Source organism: Candoia aspera, chromosome 1 (assembly GCF_035149785.1).
Source record: "Candoia aspera isolate rCanAsp1 chromosome 1, rCanAsp1.hap2, whole genome shotgun sequence".
Classification (NCBI taxonomy): Eukaryota; Metazoa; Chordata; class Lepidosauria; order Squamata; family Boidae; genus Candoia; species Candoia aspera.
Window position 1 is genome coordinate 130076729 of NC_086153.1, and position 27535 is coordinate 130104263.

The 27535-nt window shown below is 40.7% G+C and overlaps 1 protein-coding gene across 2 annotated transcripts; it reads left to right on the top strand.

Annotated features, from left to right (window-relative positions):
- The first annotated feature begins 8392 nt into the window (after window positions 1–8392).
- LOC134504401 (glutathione S-transferase 3-like) lies at window positions 8393–27363 on the top strand. 2 transcript variants are annotated; one of them, XM_063313609.1, is made up of 7 exons: window positions 8393–8510; window positions 13785–13885; window positions 16641–16692; window positions 18426–18558; window positions 19576–19717; window positions 25468–25599; window positions 26722–27363. In XM_063313609.1, the coding sequence occupies exons 2-7, from the start codon at window positions 13799–13801 to the stop codon at window positions 26866–26868; spliced, it is 693 nt and encodes a 230-aa protein (XP_063169679.1). In that variant the 5' UTR covers window positions 8393–8510; window positions 13785–13798; the 3' UTR covers window positions 26869–27363. The 2 variants fall into 2 exon arrangements, with proteins under 2 accessions (XP_063169679.1, XP_063169670.1); XM_063313600.1 differs by lacking the exon at window positions 8393–8510 and adding an exon at window positions 12418–12590 and having other exon boundaries at window positions 26722–27362.
- The last annotated feature ends 172 nt before the right edge of the window (window positions 27364–27535 follow it).

Genomic DNA, 27535 nt, shown 5'->3' on the forward strand with positions numbered 1-27535 from the left:
TCTGTATTAACAAATATAGTTATTATTTCCTAAACACTGTTTGAAGTCTTTTGCTTGCTGTATAATTGAAAAAATATATTATGTATTTTTGAAGTTGATTTATTTGCCCTTAGGAAATAAATGATGTAAAGATTTGGTTACATAGTTGAAACAAGTGAGTTTTACCAGTGGGATAGCTCTCAAAATTAACTCTAGCTAAGAGCCAGTTGTGAGCTCTTACAGTCATGAGAAATGCTGGACTAGAAGAAATGGAAATTGGAATTAAAATTAAAATCTGCAAAAGGCTGGAAGCAGGAAGACTTAAGGAAGGTGAAAATTATTATTTTTTAAATGAAAACCCTAAGATTATGACAAAATGCCAACCCAATGAAAATAGGTGGAGAAGAAATTGAAGTAGTTATAGATGTTTCATCTTCGTAAGCTCAAAAATTCATAGATGTGATGACTGTAACCATGAAACAGAGACAGCTGCTACTTGGGAAAAAGAATGACAGATCTTGATGAAGTATTAAAGTTCAGAAACATCACACTGACAGCAAAGATACATATAGTCAAGGCTATAGTTTTCCAAGCTGTAACGTGTCTATGGAAGCTTGATCATCCGAAAAGGTGAATGAAGAAAAAGCTGTGCAATTGAACTGTAATGCTGGAAAAATTGCTGAAAATACCTGGACCCCAAGAACAACAAATAATTCAATAAATAATTCAATACTACATGTGTATTGAAAGCCTTGTGTGGAATGCTCCCATTCACACCTCCTACTATTAAATCCATCAAACTACTTCCTGAAAAATTGTGGTCACCACATCATTAGATGGCCTGCCAACCACCAGCTGTCTCCTTCACCAAAAAAGGCTCCCTGCTCCAGGTACAGAGTGAGATTCATGGCATGTTGCATCACAAAATGACAGAAGCAAAAATGAAAGATAAAGTTTAGGAAGTAAATGTTAGGGATGTAGAGGTGGCATCTACAAAGTGCATAGTACTTAAAACATGCAATAGTTGGCATTTTGTAAGTAAGCAAAGTGGTGTAACTGAACAAGGGATGAAACTGATGGTTTCTAATTTTCTGCAAAGGAGCAGAAATCTACTTTAGAGAAGTATATCTAAAGTGTAACTAGCTGCCAAGGAGAAATGACAGAGTTTGAAGAAGAAATATAGTGAGAGAAGCTATAGTCACTCTAAATAGGGAGGAGCCTTTTTTCAGTAACACTACATAGGAAAAACATGTAGTGTATAATGTAGAATATGTTTAACTGAAAGAGGCTGCACTTGGCTTTTTTTTTAAGCAAAAGAGAAACCCTTACTTGATTGTATATATACACGCATCTATGTCTGTATCTGTGTGCACATGAACAATCTCCGAAACCTCCTATTTTCCATGGTTTTGCTTCTATGAAATACAAAACCAAACTATTACGCAGAATTAACATCCCCCAATCCCAATTAAAATTATATTGCTGATAGAAGAAAAGGCTGGATTTCTCAGATAGATGGGGCACATGGGAAAATGCCCCTTAGACATTTGTACCACCTTGAAACCTCTACTCAAACTCTTCCCCTTTATTCAAAAAGAAGCATCAAACAAAAAAAATGCTACCACAAGTGAAACTCCAGTGTTTTCTTTGTTAGGTCCATTGTGATACTTGAAATTCCTGATATGCTCAAGTATCTCAAATAAATGATATAGAATATTTATCTGGGTATGGAGAAATCTGATTTTTATACTTATTTTTATGTCACATAATACTTTTAATCGCTGTTGAGAGATGAGCAGAATTTTCAATATTTCTGGATTTTTGTAACTTCCAGCAAATATTCAATGGTTAAGCACAAATGGTACTAGTGCAATACAACACTTTATCCGTCATTCATTTTGAAGATCCCCCCCCTTTTTTTTTTTTACAAAAGACTTCGTAAATTAATCAGCTCAATAAAACTGTCATGAAAATCTTGGCCTCCAGCATCACTGAGGCAGCCTCTACATTTACAAAACGATGCTTTTCCAATACGTATTTCAGGCTCTCACAGTAAAATTTTTCCCAGGGGTTGTACCATCTTAGGGGCACCATATGGTTTCTATTTGACCTCTAACATGAACGATTACATCTTCTGACATCAGCACTTTCATAAGAAGTATCTTCTGGCATGCGTGCGTGCGTGTGTATATAAAATTTATTTATTTATTAGTATTTATTGGCTGTTTATATTGTAATTTATATTTTTATGGTTTTAATTGCAGATTTTATTGTAAGCCGCCCAGAGTCCCCCTTTTTGCGGGGGAGATAGGTGGTGTTAGAAGTCTGAGAAATAAATAAATAAATATAACATTAATTTAGAGTATTTAAATTTCTATTTATTGTTTCTCAATATGTTGCTGATTAAAATAAATAGTTTATTTAACTAGTTTGCACAATGCATGAAGAATCAATATCCACCATCCAACATCTGATATACATAAAAGCTTGATTAATTCAAAACACTTTATTATCAGTCCATTTTTAAAATGTAGGTGACCCTTTAATTTGTATGGAAAACTGGTAACCTGCATTTAAATTTAAACAGAGGGTTTAAAAACCAATTTGGTCATCATGACATTGCCCCTTGCAGGAAATATCAACCAAGAGCTTTTACTTGGCTTGAATTACAACCTTTTTAACAAAATTTGATTTTTAACATTTGAAGATTGTTTGCATTTGTAATAATTTGCTTTCTATTTGTAAAACACAAAATATCTTAATGCAAATACAATGTATATTTGAATCGTACAAATATGATATACACTGAATAACAAGTTCCAGATGCATCATGGTAATAAAACACTAAGGGTACAAGTCTTGCAACTATAAACCAGAGACTTAAATATTGCTAAGACAATGAGGGTTTACAGCTAGTTTGCTTGCTTCTGACTTGTACAGATTTTTTTTCTTTGAAGTATACTTTTTTAAAAAATTAGAAACAACTACCGAATTTACATCCCCATGTGAAAATCTATAACTAAGGTGACCATATTTTCTTGGAAAAAATAAAGGACAAACCTGAAAAAGGGGCAAATCCAAAAGTGGTTGGTTCATAAGGATAACAAAAAATTAATTGTTTGTGTTTATAACTTTGCTTTACAAAGGAAACTTCAAGAGCAAAGCCAAGAAAACAAATAATTAAATACATCTAAAGGACAGGTTTCTGAAATAAAGGACTGTCCTTCATAATAAAGGGTGTGTGGTCACTGTACCTATAACTGATTTTGGAAATGCAGTCATACTTCTATCCAGTACAGAATGATTCCTATTTCATTAACCCTAAGACATCATATTTTAACGTTCTGTGTTCCAACATTTAAATTATTCAACACATCTTTTGTTTATAAAGGACCTTTAGATAGACCCAGGTTTGGGACATGATCCTTCAGATAGCTTACAGGAGCATTTCTCTCACAATGGTGGGCCACCTACTGTTGGTTTGAAGTAAGCTTGGTGCGATGCAACAAGAGCATCCCCAAGAGAGGAAGGCAAGAAAGAAGGCAAAGCGTCTGATCTTCAGATGGGCGTGCCAACACAAAAGGAATTAGCATCTCAGCGGAGCGTTTCCTTGTGTCAGGAACTGGGGCAGCTTCAGAAACATTCGGGCTTAGGAACTAAAATAGGATAAAAGAACATTTTGTACTAGGTACCGAATTACTGGGATGTATGTTGTTATTGCTGTTTTCAGTTTGGGTTAAGGCTGGCAAGCACTGCTTCTGCTCCAGTGAGCTCTCATTTATTATTTTATAGTTAATTCAGTTAAAGTTAATGACAATATTACAGCACACAGTGTACTCTAAAAAAGTATCCACGTTAAAAGGAAGTCATTTATTTATTTGATTTATCACCACCCATCTCCCAAAAGGGACTCTGGGTGGTTTACAATAAAAGATAGATAAAAATATAAAACTATAAAACCCCACAATACAAATACAATAAATATAATAAAAACCTTGATGGTTAAAAGTTCTTTATGATTTGCAGGCAGAACTGGGTCCTTCTAAGACACTAACCATCCCCAGGAATGGCTACTCTCCCTCCCGCCCCAGGCACAATTACAGAACCAGGTCTTTAGCTGTTTCCTAAAGTCCAGGAGGGAGGGAGCTAATCTCATTTCCGGGGGAAGGATATTCCAAAGGGCAGGTGCTATTGCAGAGAAGGCCCGCCTCCTGGACCCCGCCAGATGGAATTCTCTTGCAGACGGGGTCCGTAGCATGCCCTCTCTGCATGACCGGGTGGGACGGGTTGATGTGATGGGGAGGAGACGGTCCCTTAGGTAACCTGGGCCCATGCCATGTAGGGCTTTAAAGGTGATAACCAACACCTTGAATTGGACCTGGAAGCATACTGGCAACCAATGCAGCTCGCGGAGCAAAGGAGTGATGTGTGCTGATCTTGGGAAACCCAAGATGGCCCGCGCAGCTGCATTTTGCACCAGTTGTAGCTTCAGGATACTCTTCAAGGGTAGCCCCATGTAGAGCGCATTGCAGTAATCTATATGGGAGATAACCAGGGCATGAGTGACCGAAGGGTCTCTCGCTCCAGGAAGAGACGTAACTGGCGCACATCATGAAGTTGCACAAAGGCCCTCCTAGCTACGGCTGCCACCTGCTCTTCAAGCAGGAGCCGCGAGTCCAGGAGGACCCCCAAGTTCCTCACTGGTTCCGAATGGGGCAGTGCCACCCCATCCAGAACTAAAGATGACAATTTCCCAGAAATCGAGGAGCCATTAATCCACAGCCACTCCGTCTTCCCCGGGTTCAGCCACAACCTGTTGTCCCCCATCCAGGCACCCACAGCCCACAGGCACTCAGAAAGGGTGGCCACAGCATCACTTACTTCACCCGGGATGGAGATGTATAATTGGGTATCATCTGCATATTGATGATATCTCACCCCGTAGTGACAGATGATCTTGCCCAGTGATTTCATGTAGATGTTAAAAAGGAGTGGAGAGAGTACCAAACCCTGCAGCACCCCGCAAAGGAGGGGCTGCGGGCTGGATCTCTTGCTCCCTATCAACACCGACTGGGACCGACCCTGGAGGAAGGAGGTGAACCAGCGCAGAACCATGCTGCCCACCCCCAACTCCCTAAGTCAGTCCAGAAGGATACCATGGTCAATAGTATCAAAAGCCGCTGAGGGGTCAAGAAGAGCAAGGATGGATGCACTGCCTCCATCTCGCTCCTGCCAGAGGTCATCCATAAGTGTGACCAATGCCATTTCCATCCCATAACCGGGCCTGAAACCTGACTGAAAGGGGTCTAGATAATTGGTTTCATCCAGAATCCTCTGGAGCTGCAAAGCCACCACTTTCTCAACCACCTTCCCCCAAAAGGGGAGGTGGGAGACTGGGTGAAAATTGTCCAGTATAGTAGGGTCCAGCAATGGTTTCTTGAGGAGGGGGTGCACCAGCACTTCCTTAAAGGCTGCTGGGAACACCCCCTCTCTCAAGGATGTGTTTACCATTGCCTGGACCCAGCCACATGTCACCTCCCGTGCTGCTTTCACCAGCCAGGAGGGGCATGGGTCTAATTGGCACATGGTAGCATTTATAGTCTGAAGGATCCTGTCCACTTCCTTGGGTTCAACAGGACTGAACTGGTCCCAGATAACCTGGTAAGTACGTTCCCTGGGTATCTCCTCTGACTCTGTCTCACACTTGGAGTCTAACTTGGTCCGGATCCGAGCGATTTTATCCTGCAGATGCCCCAAAAATTCCTCCGCACAGCCCTGTAGATGGAAGTCTGACTCCCCTTTCCCTAAAAGGGATTGGATAATCTTAAACAGGGCTGCCGGGCAGCAATCTGCGGATGCAATAAGAGCGGAGAAGTACTGACGCTTCGCCGCTCTTACCGCCACAAGGTAGGCCTTAATCGCAGCTCTAGCTTGTGTTCAGTCGGGTTCGGCCTTTGTCTTCCTCCAGCGGTGCTCTAGGCGTCTCTTAACCCTCTTCAAAACCCTCAGCTCCTCCATAAACCATGGGGAGTGCCGGGTTTGGGTGGGCAAGAGAGGCCACACAGGCACGATCCTGTCCAAGGCTCTGGCTGCCTCCCTGTTCCAGGCAGCAGCCAGGGCCTCCGCTGAACCGTGCAGGAGAGACTCGGGTATAACCCCCAGCTCCCTCTGAAACCCAGCCAGGTCCATCAGTCACCGGGGGTGGATCAATTGAATGGGTCCTGCCTCCCTGCAGAGGGGGGCGGCACGAGAGAATCTCAAAGCCACCAGGGCATGATCCGACCATGACAAAGGGGAAAGCTGTAATTCTCCCCTCAGATCACATTGCCACTGCTCCGACAAGAAAACTAGGTCCGGGATGGATCTGTCCATTAGGAGTCTAGCTGCTGCCTGTGCACCAGCTGTAGCTTCTGGACCACCTCCAAAAGCAGTCCCATATGAACAGCATGACAGTAGTCCAAGTGGGCTTTGATCAGGGCATGCGTTACTCTCACCACCAGGTAACTGTTTAGTGCCCATACATTTTTGTTAAAATATTAATTGAATTAATAATTACTATTTTATTTGTTTGACTTGTTATTTAGGTTTCTATGCTGCTTCATCCCAACACTGCTCAGGTACTATTTAAAAAAGGTAAAGGTAAAGGTTTCCCTTGACGTAAAGTCCAGTCGTGTCCGACTCTAGGGGCCGGTGCTCATCTCCGTTTCAAAGCCTTGGAGCCGGCGTTGTCCATAGGACACTTCCGGGTCATGTGGCCAGCATGACTCACGGAACGCCGTTACCTTCCCGCCGAAGCGGTACCAATTAATCTACTCACATTTGCATGTTTTCGAACTGCTTGGTGTGCAGAAGCTGGGACGAGCAACGGGAGCTCACCCCGCCACGCGGTTTCGAACCGCCGACCTTCCGATGGAAATACAAGTGTGACTTTGGGCAGGTGTATGTGCATATATAAATGTGACACTTTTCCTAGGAAGTGGAAAAATCTAAAGAATCAGTGCTAGCTACCTTTGGCAACCTTAGGCTGATCTGATGGGGAATGGGGCCGTTTCTGTCACACAGAAAAATACACTGTACACACAAACACTCCCTTCCCTCCTTCTGGTAGAAACAGCAAAGAATTAAAAGGAACTTGGGTGGAGATGGAGTAAGAGGAAGGATAGCTGTATTGGGAAGGGAAGAAAAGGGAAAGGAGGGAATGAGATTGGATGGTGATGGGGCAAAGGGAAAAAGTAGGGAGCAAGACAGAAAGAGGTGTCATATTTAGACATTACCAGATGTCCATTCCTGCCTTGCAAACAGCTGCTAATCTACAAATATTTGTGCTTTTTATCAGTTCTTGGCAGTAACAATAGTGATATTGAGTCTTTGGATTTGGATCTGGTGGACAATAAAAGAAAATAAGCATTTGCCGCCATTTGCACCTCTGCACATTTACACAGCACTTTTTAGATCAAAACCATTCTCCCCAGCCCTGGCCATGGCCAAGGGTTGCTCATCAACTTCTAGCCTGATCTATCTCAGAGAAAGTTGGAAAGGAGGAAGAAACTATGCATGCAGCCTTAGAATCTAGAGAAAAGTATACATTATATAACCCAAACAAAAACCTAACCTGTAAAGTTTTAGAAATTCTGCTTGTACCTGGAAAAAAATGACATGTAAAGTAATTCTACTCTAGCTAGTATGTCTAGTTAGGATTAATTGCGCTAAAATGATTAATACTGTTGTAAGCAAGCTGGAAGGAGAAAAGAATGGCAAACTGCCACGTGCAGCGCCTCACTTGGATGTGTCTGGAGTCTTGGAAGCTTGACTACCCTACGTTCTCCTACAAATGGACCTTGAGCTTGTTTGGAGGTTCTAGCAGGGGAGCGCAGCTATCGTATACCCTTGACCGAAGATCGGTACACTCCTTCTATCTGGGATGGTCGTCCTCTTCCACCGAGCGCGCAGCTTCGGGAGGGACGCACATGGAGCGGTGAGGGAGGAAGGGGACACCCGCCTAGCCAGCCAGATCAGCCGAATCAACCCTGGCGATCAATGGGGTGACAGATGTCGCAGCCAGATCGCCCTCACATCCAGCTAAGGATGGTACCTGCCGCTTATATATATGGCAAAGCACCATTTTTTAGTAGGCTAGGGTGGCGTTATTTAGTATTTCCTTTTAGGTAGATACTCATGCTTTGGGCAAGAAGCAGTCATGAACAAAATCTATTATTATAACCTGTAAAATCAATTTTATTCTTCCTAGACGGGTTCCCAAGAGGCTTTGAGAAAAATGCAAAGCAATCGTCTTAGTCCCTCCTACTGGCGCCTCATCCACGCCCTCCACGCCAATCTGAAGAGGAGGGACGGAGGAGGGACGGAGGGTGGCATCAGCTGACAACGAGTCTTGCATAGAGCGGGTCCCGAAGGTTGCGCGGAAACGAGGACGAGACTCGGAAAAGTCGGGAGTTTCTTTCCTTCTGAGCTCCCGGGGAGCAGAGGCTTTGACGGCTGGGGAGGGACCGAGAGGTGCTACTCTTCTTAGAGAGGTACTTAATTCAGCAGAGGAGCTAATCACTATAGGATGAATAAAGGCGAGGGTTGCTGACGATGACCGCCGCCCCTGCTGCTTGTTGCTATTGCTTTATTCGTTAATGTGAGTTGCTTTGTTTGAATGAAGGTAATTTTTGTGGGCCGGTGGGAAGGAGCTGTAAGGACAGACCTAACTGGGTGCGTCATCCTTTTAGGTGTCCTAACACAGCTGTGGGTCCCTGAATTAGACTTTGCCACCCGAAGCGAAGACATACCGATTGCGGTGTCTCCCTCTGTGTGTGTGAGTGTGTGTGTGTGTGGGGGGGCGGCATGTGGCACAAGGTGCCATCAGGACAATAAGCAGGGGTTTTTTTTTAGGGTTGCGCTAATTGGCTGATTTCAGCCGCCTCCCACAGTTCTTTCTTAAGATTTAGGACAGATTTCTCTGGGCGAAAATTTGATTCAAATGAAGTTAAACTTCGGTTTTGAAAGAGAAGAGTATAATAAGTATGCTGGGCTGTTTGTTAAAAAAAACCAGTACTGTATATTGGTTTTATCAACTCCCCTGAAAAAGCATGTCTGTGCTTCATAAGATACACTTTTTAATGAAGTAATGACCTCTGTTAGCATCCTCTGACCTCCTTCCTATTTACTGTTCTGCTCCTTGACTGCACACATCATTTCAGTTGAAGTTCATAAAAGCCTTTAAGGTGCCCCCGGACTTTTTGTTCATTACATACACATTTTCTCTCTCCTTGTAAGAGTGGTCAGGATCTTACCCAGAGCTTTATAGAAATCATACTGGTTATTCTCAACTGTGCAGTCAAACTAGATGTTATATAATAAACATGACATGTTTAGTCATGTTTAGTTTTTCCCAGTGAAACCTGCGGATAGAGCTTCAAACGCTGCAAACAATTTGATGGTTCTGTCTCTCTATTTTGGTAGAGAAGGTATTTTTGTATTTCTCAAGAAGCTGGCATATTTCTACACCAAGAGAGCTGACTCTAAAAATAAATGCTATTGCATTAGTTAGTTCTCCACTGCCATCACACTCGTCCATGAAGAGAACTCTATGAGGAGAAAAGCAAATATTGGCAGTGCCAGTGACTTCAAACCTCCTATTCAGATCTTCCTTTGTGCTTATGAGTCTTCATGTATCTGATCTTTATCTTTGGTTTTTAAGAACTTCAATAGCCATCCCTTCAGCACAGATGGGAATTGAAGTACTTTGTCTCACAGAGCCCTGGCACTCCCATTTCCACCCTTAAAACGACCCCCCCCCAAATCAAGAGAAAATTGTACTTTCAAAAATGAGTCATTTTTCAACAGCCTGATCTTAAGATAATTTTTTAAACCACCAGTGGATCTTAAATAGTCATAGACCACTGACTACTACCCTAAAGCTTCTGCTGTTTGCCACCTCATTGTCATAGGTCCTCAGGAATTATGTAACTGGATTGATTGATTGATTGATTGATTGATTGATTGATTGATTCATTCATTCATTCATTCATTCATTCATTCATTCATTCATTCATTCAGTGTATATAGCCGCCCATCTCAGATATGTGAGTCTGGGCAGCTCACAGAATTGAAAACAAAAAAGCAATAAAGAGTTACAAATAAACGATTAAAATAAAAACCATTAGAAAAAAACAAAGCAGTTTAAAACTTAATTTGCAGGAGAGTACAATCCATACAGAGGGACGCGGTGGTGCTGTGGGTTAAACAGCTGAGCTGCTGAGCTTGCTGATCAGAAGGTTGGCAGTTCGAATCCGCGTGATGGGGTGAGCTCCTGTTGCTAGTCCCAGCTCCTGCCAACCTAGCAGTTCGAAAACATGCAAATGTGAGTAGATCAATAGGTACCGCTTCGGCGGGCAGGTAACGGCGTTCTGTGTAGTCATGCCGGCCACATGGCCACGGAAGTGTCTACGGACAAATGCTGGCTCTTCGGCTTTGAAACTGTCATGATCACCGTTGCGATGCTTGTGACATCGCAACGGCTCGCATGACAATGCAGGGAAATGGGTACCGGGCGGATTAAGGGAAAAGGCAACTAGCTAACAAAAGAGAGCAACAGGTGCTGGCAACAAAGTGTCAACTCTAGCCGGAGGTGCGGAGAAGGTAATTGACAAGACCAGACCACGAGGCGCGCCTGAGCTGTCAAAGAGATTACGAACCTGATCGCCCGGCAATGAACCATCACTGGCCAGGGAAGCAATCAAGGAAATGCCCGGAGCACAGGAGGGGCTCCACGACCCCTCACCTACCGGCAACAGAACCGACGGGGCTCGGGATGCACCCGAAGTAAGAAGGGGTGGAGCGCTGACCGGCGCGGGCTATTTAAATCCCGTTCTGGTGCACTCCACTCACTCTCAGCTTTTCTTAAAGGGCACGCATACTGTTACTGAAATAAAACCAGAACCTAAGCCTACTCTAGCGTCTGCGTTTTTACTGGGTAGCAGGCAGAGCCTGACAGAAACGGAGATGAGCACCGCCCCCTAGAGTCGGACACGACTGGACGTAATGTCAAGGGAAACCTTTACCTTTACCTACAATCCATACAATGTCTAACAATACAACCAGCTAATGGGCTCCATACCGCCACTGGGATGATCCCCAGGGCTGATGACAAAACCATACCTTAAGAGCCTTCCAAAAGGCCAGCAGGGTCGGGGCCAGCCTAACCATGGGGAGAATGATGTTCCAAAGGGCTCTATAGGTCATTACCAGCATCTTGAATTGAGCCCGGAAATAAATGGGCAAGCAGTGCAGCTTGTGGAACAGAGGTGCAATGTGTGCTGATCAAGGAGCGCACATAACAACCCACACGCATTTTGCACCAGATGTAGCTTCCAGATGCTCTTCAAGGGCAGCCCCATGTATAGCATGTTACAGTAATCCATTCTGGAGGTGACCAGGGCATGAGTGACTGAGAATAGAGGCTCCCAATCCAGGATCAGGTACAACTGCCACACAACCTAAAGTTGTGCAAAACTTGTCATAACTTTTTATCTGTTTGGGCATCAACTATGCCATATATTGAAACATCTGGAAATCAAAGCCCATCAGGTCCCACAGTAACTTTTCACCCTGAAGCATATTGCGGGCTGTGAGACTTCTCCATGGAATACCCTGGTCCTCAGTCATCACTTTATGCAAGGACTGACAAAAGGCGTTAATCTGACACTACAATTCAGTTGATCTTGTAGCTGGTAATTAAAAAACAAATAATGATAATAATGTGAAGCTATAGATTTAAATCATATACTTAGGTCAAGTTAAAAAGGACAGACAACACTCCTCTTCTTAATCCCTAGTTTTGGGGGGTAATTATTAAGGAATGGGGTGTTCTGTGGAAAAGCCATATGACTGACAATTGCTTCAAGTACAGAAGCTTTTCTGTGAGGTTCACTTTTGGCTGTATTTCTTTCTTAGAAATAGGGGGTAGCTAAGACCCATACGAGGGCCAATTTGGTCTAGTGGTTAAGGAACCAGGCTAGAAACCAGGAGTCCGTGAGTTCTAGTCCCACCTTAGGCACAAAGCCAGCTGGGTGACCTTGGGCCAGTCACTATCCCTCACCCCTAGGAAGCAGGCAATGGCAAACTGCTTCTGAAAATCCTTGCCAGGAGAACTGCAGGCAATCTCTGAGAATCAGACACGAATGGATTTTTTTAAAAAAAACACTCATACAAGAAAAGTCATTAGCTAAATTCATCAGAGCAGAAGTAGTTTTTACTTCTTTCTAAATGAAAATGTGACAATATTTTAAAGACATGAGTACTTCAAGAAATTAAAATAATGAAATAATGCATAGTATAGCTAGTAGCAAGCCTTGATACCACATACCAGTTAATACATTCTAAATTAATTACACACCAATGAAAGAATAATGATCCAAGTCAGAGCAGGGCTGGGGGAGTGGTGTCATAGATGTTACATGCTCTCCTCCTTTGTGACTACCCTTGCCTCTTCCTTATGCTTGTTTCAAAGGGAGTTTCTGTTCTCTTTGCAAGATCTGCAAGCAAAAATAACTAGCAGAGGCAACTACGAAGTAGAAGAGGCTACTTGAGCTCCTAGCTAAGCTTTCCAAGTAAGTTCACACACCCTTGTGACTTCTCCCTGGGTTGTGATCTAAGCATACTGCTGCTAGATTTCGTAAGTTGGTGGCCTGTGTTTTCACACCTTTCTTACCAGAGAGCTCCACAGGAAGGAGTGTGCTTTCCATGAAAACCAGTTACTCAACCTAGATGGTACTTTGGAAAATGGCTGGGGAGTTGTCTTTTTATGACATTTAGGCTAGGCTGAACAGGTCAACTGTATTTTCAAGTTTAAATAATTTGGTCATGTTACAAGATAGGATGTATAATGGGCATTGTGGTTGATCGCAGATACCTCTTATGCCACTCCTCCTCCTGAGTCATTCCTAGTCATTCTGGATGCAGAAAGACAGGGAATTTCAAGGATTTTCAAGAGTGCGGCTGTAGTTCATCTGGATACATGCTAGTTCTCAACCTCATTGTAACTGTAGGGCTTTCGTGTTGAGTCTCTGAGTTGCTTGTATGCACGTAAAAAGCCTTGGTTTGCATTGTTTGAGTATCACATCATACTTGAAGAACATACATTTTGCACACAAAATATCAGAGGTTCAGATTTCTGTGCTCAGTTTTTAAAAAAGGCTATTAAAAGGTATGTATTTGACCCTGTGGAGAATCAAGTCCTGCCAAAAGAGATAGCTCTGAGATGGGTCAGCTATATATCCAAATCAGGACAATTAGCATTGGTTTAAACAAATGGCCTGGTTTACATGGAATATTATGTCATAAGGTTGACACAGTGGCCTGGATCAAGTGAGGAGTCAGTTATCTAGACATCACCTCCAGGTTAGCAGTTGATTTATAGGGACCCACTTCTACGTTAGTACAGTGTTGCTTAAATACAGTTGCCTAGCAGATTTCTCTGAATATGGCAATATGTAAAATGTTTTGTATGCTAGCATTGTGGTTAAGTCAGTAAGAACATACTTACCAAACCTTCATTCTGTCAAACCACAGACTTTCCTGTCCTGGGGGTAATTCCCTCCACCTGGATAAACAATATCAAGAGGATGTTAAGTGGCATCGGCATATCTATTAATAAAATTGGATTTCAGATGTATATCTGATTAAATATCTTGCTCTGCTCAATTAGCTTTACTCTTTCCTGGCTTTCTGTCCTCTTGCAACAGAATTATCGCTTCATTACTTTTTGTTCTTTGTTTTGTTCCCTCCTCCCTCCCCCATCCCAGGAGATCAGAAAATCATGGCCGAGAAACCTAAACTGTATTACTTTAATGGACGAGGCCGAATGGAACAGATACGATGGTTGTTAGCAGCTGCTGGCATGGAGGTCTGTGCTTCTTGTTGACAGACACAGAAGACTGTTGTTGTCTGTTGAAATATTTTTGCCACTTTTCTCTCTGAAAGAATGATTTTTCTGAATTCTAAAAAAAAGATCAGTTTCCAGGAAAGATCTACATTATGTATTGTAAATGTTTTAGCGCAGCCCCATCTCCTGTTCTTCTGTTCAGGAAGCCTAAACACATTAGAACTGGCTCCTAGTAACCCTGTCTCTATTTCTCTCTCTGTACTGTTTTCTTCCTTTGCCAAATTTTAGAGTGGAAACTCTTTGCAATGGGAATTGCTTGGATTTTGAAAATGGTAATGCTTGCTAAGAATCCAAGCAGCCATATTGCAGGTTCTCTGGGTGATGCATACCAGCTCGCCAGTGCCCTTGCTTTCTCAGAATCTCCCATTCCAAGTTAAGGATGGGCAACCTGTGAACCTCATCCAACCTGCAGAACACACTGGAGTGAAGACAGGTAACATTTTTGACCTTGAGGATCTATTTTGCTCTGTGAAACCCTCTCTACCTTGACTCTCATCCCCAAATGGACTGAACCTTCAGAAGTTGTGTTTCATATGCAAAGGTCTAGTTTGAAGAGCAGAAAAGCCAGCAAGGCTATAAGAGGTGGTCCAGATACATATGATCTTGGCACCCTACATATTTTGTGCCCTTATGTATTCAGGATGACTAGCCAGATAGGGTTTATGTATGGAGAGGAGTGATACCAGAATTGCTGCAGTGTAAGATAGCTGTATTATGGTTTCTTGATGAGTACAGGTATTCCTCACTGAATGCCCACTCATTCAGCAATGGTTTGAAGTTACAACAGTGCTAAACGAAGGGGACTTAAAACGGATCCTCAAAGTTGCAGCCATTGCAGCACCACCACAGTCACATGATTGCAATTTGGGCACTTTGCCACTGGCTCACAATTATGACAGTCACAGTGTCCCGTGGTCACGTGATCACCATTTGCAACCTTCACTGCTGGCTTCCAACAAGCAAAGTCAATGGGGAAGCTGGCAGAAGGCCACAAATGGTGATCATGTGACCACAGGACACCCTGACTGCATGGGATTCATCCAACAAAGGCAACTGGGACTGCTGCAACTGCCATCATAAGTTGATACAGTCATGTGATGTCACGCTTTACAGCCATGTCGCTTAGCGATGGAGTTGCTGGCCCCAATTACCACTGTTAAGCAAGAACTACCTGTAATTGCTTTTTCCTGCCTTTTCTAAGAGTCTTTACCCATTGCTGAGTTGAAGTACAATGCATACATCCTTGACTTGACAGAAAGTGACTGTAGAAAGTGACATGAAACTTACCCATTCTTGTCTGGCCTTTATTACCTGTTCCAAAGTCAGCTCAATCACCTGCTTTCCTTCCAAAGTAATAGATGTCAAAGCCTAACAGATTTTGTAGCCTGTCCTTGGAGAATGTGTGGGTTATGGGGAAAACACTGCAGCTACAGTACAGCTAAGGAAGACATAAGCAGGCCTCACTCATGGGTACAATGAGATGAAGGTAACATTGTGGAGATGCAGTAGGGGTTAAAAAGGCATTATAAGGGCATGCTTGTGCCACAAGTGGAGAAATACCAAAAGTTATAATCTGAAGTTCTAGTCCTGGGGGATGGATGGCAAAGCCTTCAAAATAGCTCAAAATTTAAACCAAGCTTTATAATACTGTGGAGCTTTGCTGTAGAGAGCGAGAGGGTAGCTCAGATATCTCCAGGCATTGAGGGAGGGAGAGGCTGAGAACATGTGGCAAGGACACTTGCAATATCGCTGCTGAAGAACATTTGCTCATTGCCAAAATGGCAGCCAAGGGAACATTTATGTATGATACTATGTGTTGGTTGTCTTGTTTTTCTCTCTACCAATATGTGCCTAAATAGCTGGCATGGTTAATGATTCTGACTATACAGTATTTCTGCCAGATCCCAATGCTTTCTGTTCTTTTTCTCTCATAGTCCTGCATGAGTGCTTCTAAAGCTCAAGTGATATTTCCTTGCCCCAGTTTGTTGAGGTTTCAAGTTTATGCCTAAAGCACTAGAAAGATTTTGTAAAGCTCCCAATGTATCAGGATTTTCCTGAAGACTTAGGAGCTGTGCAGAAGACTTGTGGGTAGAGTGAAACGAGACATGTTACATGCAATCTTAGTTCTACTATTCAGTAATGTGCTTAACAACAGCTATTTTGAGGACCCTGTAAGAGGCTGAAAAACAGAATATGCATTTTAAACAAGGCAGTAAGTGATTTACAAAATTAATAACAGAACTGCCTTCTTTCTGTCCTTTAATGCATATATTTTACTATGGTACCATCTTCCAGCTAGTTGTGTGGACTTGGCTTGCAGATTGCTAGTCCAAAAAACAGAATATTACAACTCTTAGTTGCACTGCAGAGGAAAGAGTCAAATTCCAAGGCACTTGAGTGACATGAAGGTTTAGTTGTTTCTTCAATTCTTTCAGCCAGTCTTGTGTAATTTCAAGTATGATTCAGATAAAAAATTTGCTTACTAAAAACATGCTTACTAATATTCACCTTCTTCAGAAGTGAGGGAATCTGACTCAGTAGAAATATACAAGCCTCAATAAAAGATGATTCCGTTCTGTTCTGAAGTACTTGCTGTTCAGATATGGTTATTTTTAGGGAAAAGCTCAGTGATCCTTCTCACTGGATTGCATTCAATTATGAATTGGATTCTAAATACTGAAAACAGTTCCCTGTGCACCTTTTTTCTATCTTCTAGTTTGAAGAGGAATTTTTGGAGACAAGAGAGCAATATGAGAAGCTGCTTCAAGGTTAAGTGTATGATGACACTGCAAATACTTGGCTGTACCAGTGGCACTGAATCTCTACTTGGGTGGGAACAAACAGAAGCTGTAATTCTTGAGTGATGGAGAAGAGCTATGGCCTTCTACCTGAAGAAAGATGCAGAAGAAAATTACACTGTAACCCAGGCATAATCCATCATGGCGTAGCGTAAGGTTGGGAAGCTGTGGCCTTCTAAGCCAGGGATTGCCCAACGTTTTCAGGCCACAAAGCATGTCAGTTAAAAAAAATTCCCAATTTCCTGATTAAGAGGAAAAGTTCTGGTGGTGGAAAATTGGCTCCATTTGAGTATACTTTTTTTTGGTCCTTAGACTTTTACAGAACCCTTTCAGATTCTGATGGAATGCAGGGCTTCCATGGAACATAGCTTGAAAAACCCTGTATTAAACATTAGTAGTCTATGAGTCCGAGCAGTCCGAGCCAGTCTGGCCAGTGGTGAAGAGTGCTGAGAGTTAGAACTCAATATTTGGAAGGCCACAGGTTCCCTGCGCTTGAGAACGTAAATTATCCTACATTTGTTGAGAGGAAGGGATCAGCTTCTGCACATCAAATCTATGTTTCTTAGATGTAATAAGTTATCATCTGAAGTCTCCATCTATACGTATTAAGAATCTGCCAGATTCTGTATTTAGAATAACTACAACTTTTACTTGCTGATGGATTTTCTTGCAGTGACTGAACGTAGCTGCTCCGTCTTTGGAATGCAATTCTGGCTCATTGGCTTAATTTACTTGCTCATTTTACCAAAAATATACCTTTTAAAACAGGGTCTTAAATCTTCATTTTAATTGTCTTTTTCTTTTCTTTTCTTTTTTCTTTTCTCTTTAAAATATCTCTGGTTTTAATTTTGGTTTTATGTTTTATTGTGATCCAGTGAGAGAATTGTGACACAGATAGAACATTACGCTGTATTCTTTGTAGCCTTGAATGCTACACATACTGCCTTATTTGGACATCTTTTGCTGAATGTTACTAAATGTTCATTTTTCAAACCATTGCCTGAAATTCTGGTTTGATGACCAGTATGACATAGGACATATCTGTTTACTTAACTAAGCTTATGCTAAATAACAAATTGAATGAGACTGTAGGAGAACAGAAGCCTATGGTGCATGCATTTCCACATTTTTAAATTGCAAGCAGAATGGGGTAGGAACCCTGCTTGAAAAATGAAGGAACAGATATCCCATTTGTGTGTTTCAGAAAACACTTAGTAACACAATGGAAATATACAGGTGCATTTTTGTCCTGTAACTTTATAAATAGGGCACTTTATAAAGAAGGGCAGCTTGTTCTCTTGAAAAGTTCGTTAAATCAGCTGTGAAGTTCCTGAATGCAATACTGATAGATAGCTATAAGTTTCAGAGATACTCTCTTTTTGTCTAATCAAAAATCTGGTGGGGCAGGGGAGTGTTTCACGCAGTGCACTAAATAATGATACTGTTTGTTGTGTGAAAGCCACTGAAAACCACCCATATTGCTTTATGAAGCATAATGAGGTCTTGATATATTGTGCAGATCTAATAACAGAACAGCAAACTCCATACAGTTTGGGTGAACAATTTATATCAGTATTCTAGTAATACAGCAGTCCAGAACAAGAATAAACTAACCTTGGATTCTCTTGGCTTCTGGTTGTAGAGTAGCATGTGCTTTCTAGGCAGAATGTTTGACATTTGCTGTATTCTTCTTCTCTCCAAAGATGGCTCCCTCCTGTTTCAGCAAACACCCATGGTGGAAATTGATGGGATGAAGTTGGTGCAGACACGAGCCATCCTCCGTTACATTGCCACGAAGTACAACTTGTATGGGAAGGACTTGAAGGAGAGAGCACTGTACTGTCCCCACTGTATTTAGCTAGCTTAAAATTACAGCTGGAGCCCTGTCTGTTGTCCCTGCCTTTGATTCAGTCACATAAGAGCATCTCTCTCACTGAAATAAATTGTGGACCACTCCTCTAAATACCATGTGGGCTAGTCCACTGTGTTGAACCATAAAGCTTGTTTAGCAGCACATGCTAGCTCTGCTTGCAAGCCAATGCAGCTAACAAGCCACCTGTGATTTTGTCAGCCAGGCTTAGTCATGTTTGTTAGCTTGTTTTCCCCCTGATTCCTCCTGGATTGATGAAGCTGAAGTTCCCCGTTAGCACAGTATGCAGGTCAGTTGTGGGTGGAGCCACTGGGCAGAACCATGCATGTTTGCCACTAAACCAACTTTATGGCTTAACACAATGTGGAGGTGCAGCTTCTCACATTCACTTGGAAGTTGTGGGTAGGTCAGCCATTCTAGAAAAGGGTTGTGCATCAGAGTATTTCCTTGCTTGCTCCAAAAGAAAATTTACCAGTGCTGGTTCTTGAAAAGCAACTTTTCTTGTGTGTGTCTTTAGTTATTTGGATTGGAGAAACTGAAGAGGTATGAACTCCCCCAGTGCTATGCATAGCTACGATAGTCACCTGCTATGCCTTTGCCGCTGGACAACTGGTATCCAAGGACGGATTAGCTTCCAGCAGCTGCAGGCCAAGTTTAGCTGCTTTATTAGCAATCAGTTATGACCAGCGAAACTGTCTGGTTAAATACGCTGCCTGGGAAAGTTGTCCATATGTAGCCATATAAAAAAATACAGTTTTGGGATATTCATTTTTTTAATTTACTTATTACCGAAGTATGCCTATTTTAGGATTTTACTGCAATTATTGTGTGTTTCCCACTTCAGTGTGGTGGCCAACTGTGTGATCCTGTTTAGAGGGGATTCTGAAATCTGTAAAATGGGGACTCAAGGACTAGGAGTCACCTACACCTGACAGATCATAAGATGGGTACCCAGACTGATGTGTGGTATTCTCTCTTCTTAGAATTGACATGTATGTGGAAGGAACAATAGATCTGTCTCTCTTTATTTTGCCATTCCCTTTCTTGTCACTGGAAGATAAAGAGAGCCAACTTGCTGTAATCAAGGACAAAGCAACAAAAATATATTTTCCAGTTTATGAGAAGGTAAGTGTTAATAAAGAAAGAAATTTCTTTAGATCAAGGGTACAACCTGGTGCCTTCCAGATGCTTTACACTGCAGCTCCCACAATATCTTGCCTGGCTGGAGGTGTTGGAAGGAATGTAAAACATCTTGAAGACATCAAGTTTCTCACCTCTGCTGTACAGCAGGGATGCATAACATTTTTTGTTCTGAAGGCTGGGCCTTGCCTTGAGGAGTGTGCTGAGACCTGTGCTATGAAAAGATGTTCAGTATACCCTGTTTCCCATAATAAAAATGTATGCATGTTTAAGGCTTACCATAAATTAGACAAATACATATTTAGAAGGATATTTGTCTCCCAGGATTCTTTGTTACACCTATACACCTTTACTCACTATACTCTAGGAAATGTTACAGCTGCCAAATTAAGAATGCTGTCAACTACCCCATTCCATGGTAGGTAACTGTTATCCTAATTACTAACTTTTATTTAAATATACTATCTTGAATGAAGCCAGTTCTGGAGCTTCATTTTGAAGACTGATGTTTCTTGGAAAGCTTTTCAGTCTTGTCTAGCTTTGGGAATGACTGTTGCCAGATTCCTTGCCACATAACTTTCAAAGCCTTCTTCTAATACCTTTCTAAAGCATTTTCTTTTCCTTGTAACCTGATCACATCCCAACAAAATCCAGATCAGTAGCTAGCACAAAGTTTGAAATACATACAGTATGTGTTGTTGCAAACTCAGGACATAGATGTTCAAGTTGGACATCTAGTCCTGCTAATTAGGATTCTCATTAATCAATCAGCAGTGATTTTATGTACTCAACCACTAATACTAAGGCAGCCTCCTCTTTGCTCATTGAGAAACTAGTCGAAGGTAAGAGTACTCAAAATGTTCTAAGCTCAACAATGTTCTCTGCTCAAAACAGTCATGTTCCAAGAGTTTTTGTTTCAAGCTCAAGATAAAACATGTTTCTGTTTCATTCTCAGAATAAAACCTGGTCATTTCAAACCACAGTTTCAAAATGTTCTGGATATATGAGTGTTATGATGGGCCTGTGGTTTTAAGGCTCATGACTGTGTTGCTTTTTTTACAACTTAAACCAGCATAGCAATCGTTTACATTCCTGCTGCTGTTGGCTTCGACTGGACAGGAATGCAAAGGAGAAAGCCACCTACTGTAGCTCAAGACACAGTCATATCAAACTGTTTCTGGAGCAAGAAGACTGCTGCAACTGAAAAACTGCCACTGGACTTTTATTGCTTTTTATTATTAAAACTATTAAAATAGTGAAATATAAAAGAAAAAGTCTTAATAGTGATAACAGAGTGAAGAAATATAGTGCTTAACTGAACTAAATTTAACCCCCCAAACCTAAATTGACAAAAAAAGAAAGATCCATATATATCCATATCTACGTGGAATTAATTCAATTGTTGAGTTTATCCACAATGTGGACCATATAGAAACATAGGGTGTCATCTTCCCATTTTTAGAGAACAAGTCTTTTCAAAAATAAATAACAAATTCATATTCTGGATCCAGTCTTTCAAATCAGGAGAGTGGCTTTGTTTCCAGTTGCTACACCCCAGGCTTGACAAAGCCAAAATTCCTCATAAGATGACAAATTCCATACTTTAGGAATGTAAAGAATCATTGAATATCACACTGAAATCCTTATAGTATTTCTTCCCAATACTTTGTTAACAAGCTTTTCAATAAACCATCTTCCCCACCATTTTCAGATTTGAGTTATACCACATCAACTGCTCATGCAATATATTATAGTAAACTTTTATTACTGCTGGAACTTCACTAGAGAGTATCTGGCCACCATCTCACATTAATAGACTTTAGAATGCTTTCCTTTTAATGGTAGAGTTAAATCATTTTAAATCAAGGCTTGCCTTTAAAAATATTGTTTATCTTGGGGATTTTAAAAAATATTTGCAAATGTAAATATTTGGTCAAGGTTACTGTAGGTTGGATGATAGGCAGCAGTCAGTACCACTGTCTGCTTTGATTCATAAAGAAAGGAATGACCCAGAGAAACCACAGTCATATAGACCAATTTCCTTGCTGAATGTAGATTATAAAATTTTCACAACAATATTAGCTGACAGACTGAAGAGATGTATTTCAGATATTATACGTATTGACCAAAAGTCCTGCCAAGTGTCCAAGCAATGATCAGGTGCTCAGACAATTGGTTCTTTTAGATCCAGAGACAATAAGCACGCCAGTGGATAAAGAAACTTTAAGCTTTATTATAAACGTAAGCAAACAAATATAAACAGAAACACAGTTTAACCAGAAACACAGTTTAGGTGGATTAAACAGAAGCATAAAAAGCATAGCATAAAGAAAGGAAAACCATTACATGGTGTGGATGGCAGCGGTGACCTACCAGCGCTGAGAGCAGAAGCTGGTGCGCTGGGGGGGATTGCCACTGCCTAAGGTGGATGGTGTGGGAGAAGATGGATGTGTGGGAAGAGGGACCCCTGGTTAAGCCCAGGAGTTCTGGAGGTCCAGGAGTGGAGGCTACCATATTAGGAATCTCTGGGGGCTGTGGGGCGGGCTATTCCATCGAGGTGGTGACGGGCTGGGGACGTTATGACGGGACCCGGAGGGCAGGCCATCTTCGGGGAAGACGCCCCCGGTGTTTATTACCGGTGGCGTGTTCCGGCCCTCCAGGGTCATTCCCAGGCCCTGGACGACAGACCCTTGCGGGCCCTGGTCTTCGGCTGCTGCTCCTTAACGCCAGGTCAGTGAACAACAAGGCCCGCCTCATATGTGATTTAATCACAGAGGAGGGGGCAGACCTGGCGTGTATCACCGAGACCTGGCTGGGCTCGGAAGGGTACGGTGTAGCCCTCTCCGAGATGTGCCCGGCTGGGTTTCAGGTGTGGCACCAGCCGAGACACCAGGGCAGGGGAGGCGGGGTGGCAGTTGTCATCAGAGAATCTCTAGTGGCCTTCAGGGGCCCTGCCCCACAAGTGGTCGGTTGTGAGACCCTGTTTTTCAAGCTGGGATCCCGAGAACAGTTGGGGGTGTTGCTGCTGTACCAGCCTCCCTGCTGCGTAGCAACCTCAGGAGAAATATAAAGGACAACAATAGGTTTATAATCAATACAATAGAACATATAAATAAAAAAGTTGCACGAATTTTCTTGGACGAGGAAAAAGTCTTTGACAATTTGCAGTGGCAATTCATGATAGCAGTACTTAATAAAATGAACCCTGCGTAGAATTTCAAGCTTGGGCTGAAAGTATATATCAACTGCGAAAAGCAAAGATTATGGCTAATGGAGCACTCTCTGCAGTTTTCCAAATCAGTAAAGGAACAAGGCAAGGATGTCCACTCTCCCCTTTACTATTTATCATTGCATTAGAAATTCTGTTAGAAAAAGTCTGATGTGATAAAACAAACAACAGGTCTCAAAATTTGTGGAGAGGACTATAATCTTAAATGATGTAGTATTAATTATCATAGAACCACAATAGACGATAAACGTTAATGAAAACAATGTATAATTATGGAGAATATTCTGAATATAAAATCAATGCTCAGAAAACAAAAATAATGACAAGATTCTTAACTCAAGATGAAATCAATTTTTTGCAAAAAGAATATGGTTGTCAGATAGCTCATTCAGCAAAATATCTCCATTTGCACCTGACAGGAAATAATAAATATATCAAAATAAGTATGTTAAATTATGGCAAGAGATTAAAAGCAACTTTGTAAGACAGAGAAACCTAAAGTTATCTTGGTTAGGATCTATTGCAATTATGAAAATGAATGTATTAGCCAAGACAAACTATTTATTTCAAATGGCACCAATCAGAATTTCAGAGAGAATGTTACAAGAATAGCAAGAAACTGTCAGTAAGTTTATATGGAGTGGGAAAAGAGCTAGACTCAAACAAAAAAATCCTACAAGATTCCAAAGAGAGATGTGGCCTTGCCCTTCCAAATTTTAAACTGTTATTATAAAGTAGTCATGGATAACAGAGTAGATAAAATCCCCAAACAGCACAATGGCAATTTTGGAAGGAGACAGCCAATGGACTTCATAGATACCTATGGTACAGAGATACAAAGAAGGATAAAAACTTAAAAGGATGTATTGTTAGACAAAGTTTGATTAAAGTATGGAATTCTACAAATGAAATCAGAAGCTCAACAATTTCACCACTAGCTTCTCCCTCAAATGCTTTTTATGTAGGAGATTAAAGCAAAAAAAAAAAAGTAATTACATATGCAGATATGGTTCACTAAGATTCTATGAATAGACTAAAACACAGCAAGAACTACTTAGTGAAGATTGAAATATACCATGGTTGATGTATTTACAAATAGCTGGAAAGATAAAATCAGATCTCAAGAAGGAAGGAGGGACATTAAGAAAAAAAACAATTTGAAATGATCATATAAAACCTACATGACATATTAGGGTGCATATATAAACTTAGGTATGACACAGAGACAGAACAAACAAAAAACTGATAAAATGGTTGCAAAATGTCAAAGAAACAGTTATAGTACAACAATGGGAAGAATTATGGGCTAAAGGAAATTTGGTGCAAAATGTTTTACAGATGGTGTACAACACTTATTAATAATATCTAAGATAGATAAATCATACAGTAATAAATGTTGGAAATGTCATGAAACAAAAGTACTCGAATACATAGTATAATGCAAATAATTTTGGAATTTAAGTTTGAAATGAAACCACAATTTTTTTTTTACTATTATAATCTCAGAAGAAATCAGCAAGGAACATCATAATTTAAGGGTTATGTTTACAGCAGGAAGAATAAATTTTGCTCAGCACTGGAAGAAAGACACAATTCTTACAATATCTAATTGGGAGCATAAACTTGGAGAATACACAGCAATGGCAAAACTAACAATATATATACACACAATGTAAGTTTGACTAAATTTAAGCAAGAATGGTTCCCATACGTACAACACGTCATGCAACATGGCAAATATAATCATAGTTCGGCTTCTAAGGGGGCCTAAATGTCCACACTTATTGCAAATCAGCAGATGTATAAAAGGGGGAAGTCAGAAACCCAAGTGTTCTCTCTTTATTTTCCCTTTTTTCTATTTTTTGGTATTTTAATACTTGTTAAATTTGCTCCATTTATCTTTTTTCCCCCTTTTATTAAGATGATTAGATACACACACAAAGTAACAATACAACACAGAGACAAAGTAATAACACACACACAAACAATACAGTGGAGACTTTAATATTAATGATCAGCTTAAGATCAAAACCTTTATCAAATAACAAAAACTTGATGTGAGCTGCAGCAGTTCTTCTTTCAATGTTATACGCAACTTTGGATGAAAAAGCCAAATAATAAAATTATTATGCTTGTAATATTGACATCCTAAATTGTAATTAATATTGATAGAATACTTTTTTCCTTTTCTCTATTTTCAATACTCTAAGCTATCTAAATAATAGAATGTCAATCATCTTTAATTATATAAACATCACTGTACTGAAAAAATACAATGTATCAAGATTTATAACTACATAGTAAAAGCGGGGGGAGACATTATGGATATGGTGTTCTTTCTGAGTAATATATGACAGTGAAACCACAATTTCAGCCCTTGTGTTTTGCGTGCTAAGCAAGGATCATTTATTTCTTACTTTAGACTGACTGACTTAGAAGATCTGTCCACTGGAACCTTGGAAATCACTGTTACTCTTAGACCTGGGCTAACCCTCTTGTGTTTCAGGTGCTGAAGGATCATGGACAAGACTTCCTTGTTGGCAATCAGTTCAGCTTGGCAGACATACACCTCTTTGAAACTATTTTAATGGTAGAGGAAAAGTTCTCTGCTATCCTGAATGAATTTCCTCAGTTGCAGGTATGGGAAAATAAATAAAGTGTTAGTTGGGCTATTCCTTTAAATTTAAAGCCTTCTCTCCCATCCATTTGAAAGAAGAAAATAAAAGTGCTTCTCTATAAAAATTTTGCATTACAGAAAGGATGTTTAACTTGCTAAAGTCTTGTGAAACTATTATGTATTACATGACCACAAATAACATCAACAATAATCTCCTCAACTTAGTATTTTGCTTGACACCACAGCATAAGATGCTTCTTAAAATCTCACAATTCTTTTATCAATATTAAGTAAATTAATTTGGACTACAGTAATCTGGTTATTTGGGAGATGGTAATCTGTACGACTCTTGGTTAAATTGCTCTGGACATTGAAGTAGAAATGTTATATTCCTAGCCAGCCTGGTACATCTTCGCCCCTTCTTCTGAATGCTTTCGTATATTTAATTCATATCCTAAATATAAGATCCTGTTCACTGAAGTTGTATTGGCATAAAGGCCTTGATGCTCACACTGTTTACTTACTTCACCCAAACCAGAGTAAATATGTCTATTTAATCTACTTAAAGTTGTTTGGGTAGGTTACAAACTTATTAAATTGTTTTAAAAAATCTCATTTAAAAAAAAACAAAATAATGAAATCAAGTGCATTTAATAAGTAGCACAGGAGAAATATAAAACACATAACATCCAGTAGTGTAAAACATCACAGAAATGTCTCAGAAAAGAGAAACTCTCTGTTGGTGTTGATAATCTATTAAGGACTGCCTCTCTAGAGCAGCTATTCTGTAAGCAGAGCCCCAGAGCCAAAATGGCTCTTTAGCTGCCCACTTGAGGGCATTCAGAGATGGACAAATAGTTTAGAGAGGTACATAACAAAACCATTATTTGAGATATTTTAGCCTCATTTAGTAGTATGTGCCAGTTAAAGGTTCATTGACACAGGTATACCAAAGAACCATGGTATTTACCTATGCCATAAGCTTTGAATAGCTAGTCAAAATTTTATCAATTATTAATTCATTTTAAAGGTGGTTGGTATCATGTGCATACATTGTGACTTGCATCACAGTTTCAGATTTTTGATTAATGCTAAAGTCCAGTGGATGAATGTATATGTGTCTTCTTCTGCCCCCCCTGCTAGGCTTTTAAAACAAGGATCAGTCACATTCCCACAATTAAGAAGTTTCTGGAACCAGGAAGCCAGAGGAAACCTGTCCCTGATGATAAATATGTGGAGACTGTGAGAAGAGTTCTCCAGATGTACCACCAGCTGAAGGCAAATGTATGAGATTCCATAAAGTAGTTCTGGTGATTTCACAGAATTATAAGCACTGCTATGCCTAATACAAAACCCATGCTTTTACATTAAAGACAAGAGTACCACACATCCCTTGCAAACTGGAGTATTGATTGTGAAAACAGGCTTCTTATGTAGATGCTAGTGATAGCTGTCATGAGTAAGGATGGCGAGCAGGGGGCTCCCATCCAGACTGTTAAGCGCATGCGTAGCACTGAGGAATTAGGTAGCCATTCAAAGAGACACAGATCGGGACCGCCTTAACCTTTGCGGTTTATATGGCTGGGTTTTTCCTACGCTTCTTCAGTTTGTTAGGATTCCTGTTATGTACAAGCAATAAAACATTAGAGACCAGTTCCTTGTCTCAGTGTGTTTCCTGGCAGTTAGGACAATAGCTGTAGCAAAGAAACAGCATCATGTAGAGGGATTTGATATAAGCATTTTTACTGATTAAGGTCAACATTCACTAGGAGAATAATATTTTAAAGAAGGGGTTTTCCAGGCCACCTGTGACTCCTAATCTTTTTTCGGTGACTTGATAGCCTCCCTGAAATTATACTGTTGAGATTTAATGACCAATCTCCAAAACTTGAACTCACAAGTTTTGGTAGGAAACAAAATATAGGTCAGTCAAAAAAGTTAATTGTCCTAATAAGTA

Bases quoted from the DNA above. Each gene is read 5' to 3' on its own strand.
- LOC134504401 (XM_063313609.1), top strand. From the start codon at position 13,799: ATGGCCGAGAAACCTAAACTGTATTACTTTAATGGACGAGGCCGAATG. The intron at 18,559-19,575 runs GTACTGTCCCCA...CTCTCTTCTTAG, and splicing joins GACTTGAAGGAGAGAGCACT to AATTGACATGTATGTGGAAG. The intron at 25,600-26,721 runs GTATGGGAAAAT...CCCCCCTGCTAG, and splicing joins ATGAATTTCCTCAGTTGCAG to GCTTTTAAAACAAGGATCAG.